The 7,573-nt window shown below is 45.2% G+C and overlaps 1 protein-coding gene across 2 annotated transcripts in view; it reads right to left on the reverse strand.

The window, feature by feature from the left end:
- The window catches only part of USP30 (ubiquitin specific peptidase 30), a 27,364-nt gene extending 20,204 nt beyond the window's left edge, over window positions 1–7,160 (reverse strand). Inside the window, exons 1-3 of one of the 2 annotated variants that reach the window (XM_074356787.1) lie at window positions 6,934–7,160; window positions 3,676–3,785; window positions 2,352–2,534 (exon numbers count right to left, since the gene is read on the reverse strand). In XM_074356787.1, the coding sequence (XP_074212888.1) occupies window positions 2,352–2,534; window positions 3,676–3,785; window positions 6,934–7,016 (376 nt within the window). In that variant the 5' untranslated portion in view covers window positions 7,017–7,160. The remainder of the gene's footprint in view (window positions 1–2,351; window positions 2,535–3,675; window positions 3,786–6,933) is intronic. The other variant, XM_074356786.1, reaches the window with a different exon arrangement.
- Window positions 7,161–7,573: the final 413 nt, after the last annotated feature.

Raw genomic sequence — 7,573 nt, forward strand, 5'->3', positions numbered from 1 at the left:
CATGGCCGGAAGGCCTTCACTTGTATTTGTTTGCATTTCAGTTTCTGATTCTCATAGCAAAGCATCAAGCTCTAAGAGGCAGGCTGAAAGGGTCTTTTGAGTGGTTCATTTTTCAATCAAAGTAGAATCAAGCCTCATAAGTAAATATAAAAGTTTGACGGACTTATAAATTTATATTACAATTCCATCTGGATCAGGGGTGGGCCAACTTTTTCTACAGTGTCAGATCGTAAACATTTTAGGCTTTGTAGGTCTTCGTAGCAACTACTCAACTCTGCCACTGCAGCGCAAAAGCAGCCACAGATATATGTAAACAAGTGGGCATGGCTGTGTTTCAATAAAACTTTATTCACAAAAACAGGTGGTGGGCCAAATTTGGCCCAAGGGCCATAATTTGCTGATTCCTGATCTTGACCATCCTCCTTCCCAAAGCATATTATGATGGGCCAGTATATGACACCGGCCCAGTACTACTAGTGCACGGGAGATAAAAATACAGGAGCCGGGTTTCTAGGAGTTCCGTGACTCTCCAGATAAACTAAGCGGGCCAGTTTCTTCCCTTTGAGCTGCTGTCAGTGAACTGGAGACTGCTTTGAATATTTCAGGCTCTGATCCTGGAAGTTCTGAACACCGCCTGCCCCACCCCTGTCAGAACACGGCTGGTGAAAAGGGGGGTGACCTGGGGAGAAGCAGCAGCAAAGGGGCCCTGAAGCTCAGCTTATCAGGGCAAATATACCCCCAGGTCAGACCTTTACCTCCAGAACAAAGGTAGCCAGGCAGGAGAGGCACCTCCCCTTCCTTCTTCCTCCTACACCTTGAGCTGCCCTTCTGGCTTTTTCCTTCCCAAGGAAAATTTTCAGGTCTCCTTTAGCCCAATTTTGCCTAAAATGCTATGGGGCAATGTGGCAACGTCTACTAATTTTCATGTCCTACAATCCAGCAGTTCAATTTTCTCAGGCTCCCCCTAGCTTATGCGCGTACACAGGGAAACCTTCACTGCAGCCTGCTTATCTGACGGCACCAGAAGCAAATGGCTAAGTAAACCGGCGTGTCTCAACATTGTGGACACTGTGCAGCTGCCAAAGTGACTGAGGTGTGCAAATCACATAGCTGATAAGGGACTGACATCCAAATGTATCAGGAACTCCTAGAATGACTGCTTAATCATTCTCCTGTTGGATAAACACATTCTTTCTTTTATCGCCCCATTACAACTAGGTGTTGGAGATCTTTGTGCATACAGCTGGCTCACCATATCCACTGGTTCCATATCCTCGGATTCAACCAACCAAGAATTCAAAATACTCGGGAAAAAAAAAAATTCCAGAAAGTTCCCAAAAACAAAACTTGAGTTTACCACGCACGATATTTACACAGCATTGACATTCTATCAGGTATTATAAGTAAAGCAGAGATGACTTAAAGTTTATGCAATGATGTGTGTAGGTTTCACTCTGCCATTTATAAAAGGGACTTGAGCATCCGCAGATTCTGGTATCTGTATGCACAGGTGAGAGGGGGTGCCCAGATGTCATGGGGGGAGAAACCAGCTCTACAGTCAGAAAAGGTGGTTTAAAAATGAAGTTAGATGGGTGGCTTCTTAAAACCTTTACCAAGGACGTGCATATGGTGGCTCTCCAAGCTCGGGGCCGGTGTGCGGCTGTTCCCAATCTTGTTTGCCCTCGGAACGCCAATTCGGGCTAGCGTGAACCACGGTCCACCGAATCACTAGGTCAAATGGCTCTGGACATGTTGCAAGCTATTACTCTGTGGTTCCAAACTGCTTTCCAGAAAGGCTGCCCCAAGTTACACAACCATCTGCATGTACGGACCTATCACCCAACAGGTCAGGATTGTTGGATTTGTTTTTTCAATGCCTGCTGACAGGCCAAAAAAATTGGTACCTCACTGTTACGTTATTTATATTTCTTCAATGACGGCCAAATTGAATATATGAGTATTTTGATTTTGTTTGTTAGATACACTCTGCATCTATCTAAATACACATTTGTATTATTTCCTTTGCGAATTACTGTATTTCCTAGGCTTAAGATTTTTTTTTTAACTTTAATGTTTTTGAAACCAGAGGACTTCCTACCATCAAAAATGCTTAAATGGCAGGGGATTTCTTTTCTTCCCTAAAAAGCTGCTCCTAAGCTGATAATTTTTTAAATAAATGATTACATCTTTGATTTTAAAAAACACCTGTTTGTATCTATTGACCCTTTAATGTGTTTTTCATCATGGTCTGTATGGTCTTTTCCTATACAAAGGCTGTCATCCCCTGGCCTGTCATCTGCGCTGCTGCTTTGAAAATGCACACAGTCCCCTTTAAATTCCCAGCGAGGTACCTTTCAGGAGGCGCAGCAGTGTTAAGGACAAACACTGGTGCTGGGCGGGGTCCTTCTGACCCCGGGCGTACTGGGTGGTGAACTCTTCCAGCCACTTAATGAAAGTGGGGCAGGCGGACAAGCCCTGCAGCAGGGAGTTCATGAAGCAGGTGTTCCCCAAGTTGACCAGGCCAGGCACCAGCCCTAGAAAAGTTGGGGGCAGAAGAGAACAGCACATCACCTTGGACCACCTCTTTTTTCCTCTCCCATTTGGGACCCAGAGTTCCTGCACCGCGGCCTGGGATCTGAAATCCCAGTCTCAGAAGTCCTCATCCACAGCGATCAGGGGGCCGGGGCTTCTATCCCAGCCGAGGCCCGGTCCTAGTATTGCTCCTGCGGGAGACTGTAAGCCACAGAAGGGCAGGTCCGGGCCCCGTGTGACTTTAGAAACTTTATCAGAGTGTCTGGCACAGCCTGGTTTACAGTGAATGTGCAGAAACACTTAGTAACTTCTCTCTCTCTTTCCCTCCCTCTGTCTCTCTCCTCTGTTAAGAAAGCAGTGTTTCTCCCAGCAGAAGGAAACCATTGTTCTGTTCCTGCTTCCCAGGACAATGATTCTGTTCTTCTCATCAGTAGAAAAGAACACCACTACTGCCGTTCTGATCACTCCTTCTGCAAAGAGATCAACAAAATCTGACACATTTCCCTCTTCTGCTGAAATTAAAACCAACTAACAAAACTCTTTCATTATGAAAGTTCTCAAACATGCACAAGAGAAGAGAGGGTATACAATGAACCCCAATTACAACCATCTCCAGATTTAACAATGATCAACATTTTGCTATGTCTGTCTCTTTTATTTATTTACTTATTTGCTTGGGCTGAATTTTCATCAATATGAGTAGAGCAACATTTATAAAAGCAAGCTTTTTTTTTAAAATCAGGAAATAGATCTTTGTGTTAATGAAGAAACTAACTTGAAACACTGACTAGTGACTAGCAGCTGTTCGGTGAAGGCACAAGTGCATCGCACAATTAGTCAGCTGCACTACTGAAAAACACAATGGCCGTATTAATGAGAACACTCAAGACAATTAAGTCACTTGAAATTTTTCTTTACAAAGCATGTCTCAAACTCAAGACTTTAGAGGGTGTGAAATGTAAATTGTTTTACTACAGGGTATGAAAGAATGAGTCATTAAAATTAACTTCTATTTAAAAGAAAAGTACTATTCACAAAATTGAAGATATAAGAGAACCAAAAATGCCCTGCCCTTTTGGGACTGTTTTTGGATAACAAGGGTTTGGGTCAGGTCTACAGACCATGACGCAAAGGTCTCCTTACCTTTTCTACGCTTCTTTCTTTCTGTAATGGGACCCCAAATCACGTATATCCCCGCTGCCAGGGCAGCGGCAATCCCGCCGATGACACCCCAGTTCTTCATGACTTTATATCTAAAAAAGAAAGATAAGTTTACTGTCTCCCCTCATCACAAATGCAATGTTACACAGAACTATATTCAATAGCTTGTAACAGCCTATAATGAAAATGTATAGCTCAGTGGGTAGAATGCATGCTTAAGATGCACGAGGTCAGGGGTTCAATCCCCAGCATCTCTGTTAAATTAAACAACAACAATAACAATAATAATAATAAATTAATAAAACCTAATTACTCCTCACCAAAAAACCCAAAAGAATAAATTAAATAAACAATAAATAAAATTTAAAAAAAAGAAAAAGAACACAAAAAGGAAAATATATATATGTATAACTGAATCACTATGCCGTGCACCAGAAGATAACACAACATTGTAAATTGACTATATTTCAATTAAAAACATTTTTCAAAAGATAGCAATTACAGATTGTGCTAAGAAAACATTTGCTTAAGGGTGAAGGTTAAATGAGATAACCTGTATACAAGAACAACAACAAAAATTGAAAATCAGGAAAATAAGGTGGATAGTCGATCACATGAAGAAATTATTATTCATGTTTTAAATAACTGATAATAGTTATTTGTAAAGTATGTTTTCTTTTCTTTAAGTGGAGGTACTGGGGATTGAGCCCAGGACCTCAAGCATGCTAAGCATGTCCTCTACCAATGAGCTATACTCTCCTCACCTATGTGTGTTTTCTTTTTAATTTGTATATAATAAAATACATGCAGGTGGAAAAAACAAAACAAAACAAATGCAATATGTGTATATATAGGTGCAGGTATACAGGGAATGGTGTTTTATCAAAATAAACCACTGGCTCACCAAATGTCTAGCTTTCAAATTAAAGTAACATACAGTATAGAATTATATCTCAAAAATCAGCACATTTGGACATTAGGATTTAAAACCTAAGTCAGAGCACAACCTCCCAAAAGCCCCATTTCACTCAGAGGAGAAGCCAGGGCTTTCCTCCTGCTCTGCCTCTCACTCCGCTGCCAAACTGGCCGCCATCAGGGCCATGCTCCCACCCCAGGGCCTTTGCACTGCTGCTCCCTCTGCTTTGGATGCTATTCCCCGAGGTCACACTGCTGGGCTTGCTCTCCCACCTCCCCTTCACTCCTAACAAACTACTGGAACCTGAACTCCTGGTCCATTTTACCCAGTTCTACTTTTTCTTTTTACCGTAGCACTTACCACCTTCTACCAGAACATTCACTTATTCACCACGTTTATTGTTGGTCTCCCTCAACTGAAATACAAAGTCCCCAAGGGCAGGGATCTTTGTTTTACACACTAACACATCCCAAGGGTTCAGATCGTGCCTGGCACACACTAAGACACATAGTAGATTCTTGATAATATGTATTGAATGATTGGGACTTGGAGAAATATAGAAATGGATTTATCTTTTAGATTATTAAATGGGGCGGGGAGATATACAACAGTATAAAAGGTCCTCTAAACATTTATTAAGTTACAAATTTCTTAATTTGAGTCTTGACTTGAACACTGAAGTTATTCTTTTACTACAAATAAAGAAATTTCACCAGCAATTTATTTTTTAAAATTTTTCCGGGTGGGTGGTGGTAATTAGGTTTATTTATTCATTTATTTTGTAATGGAGGTACTGAGGATTGAACCCAGGACCTTGTGCATGCTAAGCACGCACTCTACCACTGAGCTACACTCTTCCCCTCACCAGCAACTTAAAACATTGTCTTTACACAGTTAATGTATCTCCACTAAGGCAAACAATAACATGTATGTACATACATATATGTGTAATATATACCTGAACATGTGTTGGATATGTATATATGTGTGTGTCTATAATATATTAGTACTGCTTCCATTTTTATAGAAAAGGAAACTAAGAGATGTAGCCAACTTTGTCAAAGTGCGTGAGGGAGTGTGGATCTGAATTTATGCCTATAGGGCTCTCAAGTCTGTGCTTAAAACCTTGAAGCTCATGGGGAAACTGAAAGACAGAATGTTAAAGGGATGGGAGAGAGGACTTGCCCGGGTTCTAAGCAGGGCGAGGACAAAAACCCCAGGGGTACATGGTGACTCTGGAGATCCCACAAGGAGCATAGTGGGGCCTGGGAGTGAAAAAAACCTGGCTTCTCCCCTCAGCTCTGCTGTCAGGTCATCTGTAGGGCCACAGGCAAGGCCATGTCAAGACACATTTCCCATCTACAGAACAAGGCCACTGGACAGGACAGCCATTGAGGACTTCCAGCCCTGGCATAATAAGCTCTTCAGACCTGCCCCAGTTACACGGGGAGGAAATGACCTAAGCAACGGGTCTCAGTCATTTAGGGTCAGTAAGGGGGAGGGGGCGCGCGCAGTACTCAGCTCTGAAGCCTGGAGCCCATGGGAGGATGAATAGAAGGGAAATAGGTACTCTGACAGGACTGGGGACCTACACCACTGGGGGTCCTAGCAGGACTGGGAGCTTTAAGAGGTTAAGAGATCCTGATTGGTTTAGGGGCCCTTGCAAGATAAGGAGTCATGAATAAGATTAGGGACCCATACAAACTAAGGGACCCCTGGCATAACTAGAGGGTGGGGAAGGAATAGGGGTTCTGAAAAAATTATGGGGGTAGGAGGAGCGCTAACATGGCCAGGGCATTTTGCAAGGTCTGAGAAACATGGCAGGACTCGGGAGCTTGACAAGATTGGGGAACCCTAGCAGGCCAGGAACTGACATTACTGGGGAGTCCTGAAGCGTTGGAGGGTATCCTGAAAGAATTAAGGGGTCCTGGAAGGACTGCGAGGCACTGAGAGCTTCAAGAGGCACTGGCAGAATTTGGGGCCTTGATAAGCCTGAGGGCCCCTGGAAGTTCTGGGGACAATGACAGGATTGGGGGAGGCACTGGCAGGCAGAGGAGGGAGGTACAGGGGGCACTGATAAAATTGGAGGAGCCAGCAGAACTGGGGATTGGGGACAGAACTGGCCTTGCCTAAGACCTGGAAGCCCTAGAGGCCCGTCGCTCCGCCCGCCCCAAGGCCTGGGCCTCCAACCCCTGCGGACGCAGAAGCCTCCAGAATGCTCACCCTAGCCCTGGGGACTCTGACTAGGGCGTGAAAGGGCCGCCCAAGGCCAGCCTAAGCACCCGGGTCCCGGCCTCTCCCCCGCCCCGCCCCCCGAAGCTCACCTGACAGCCGCCCCGGTCCGCAGGAAGCGCTGGATGGCCCTGTCCGCCGCGGTCATCGCAGCCTCCGCCCGGGAGCTCAGCATCGCGGCTGCGCGGGAGGCCCGCCGCCGCCCCCGCTGCTACCACCGCGGCTGGACCCAGCGTTCCGAGGGCTCCCGAGGCGGCGGAACCCGCGGCCAACGTTCCAGCTCCTCCGGGGAAGGCAGGCCGAGGACGGGCTCCGGGGAGAAACGGAAGTGACTGCCACCGGAGGACTAGAGCCGACGGACCTCAGACTTGTTCTTCCTTTTCCCCCTTAGCAACGGGCGTCGGCGTCGGTTGCTAAGGGAGGCCTTGCGGCCGGGGGCCGCTTGGTTTTTTAGCTTTGCTTCGGCTCCGTTCGTAAATACAGATGTCCCACTTCCAGAAGGGATCCTGGGTCATTTTTATTTTTCAGTGTGAATAGGGTGATCCCCTCCTGAAAGCAGGGTCACGACTTGGCCACCGTTAGTTATTATTGCCTTCGGACAGTATTATTGTCTTATTATTGTTTTAGGTCGCAGAGGAAGGAACTTTAATGAGCATGTGGCCCATCTGAGGCATCTATAGAGCAATTGAGGCTTTAATAATAACAGCCACCAAATTTATTGTTTACTTAGGT

The sequence above is a fragment of the Camelus bactrianus genome, chromosome 32, assembly GCF_048773025.1.
Source record: "Camelus bactrianus isolate YW-2024 breed Bactrian camel chromosome 32, ASM4877302v1, whole genome shotgun sequence".
NCBI lineage: Eukaryota > Metazoa > Chordata > Mammalia > Artiodactyla > Camelidae > Camelus > Camelus bactrianus.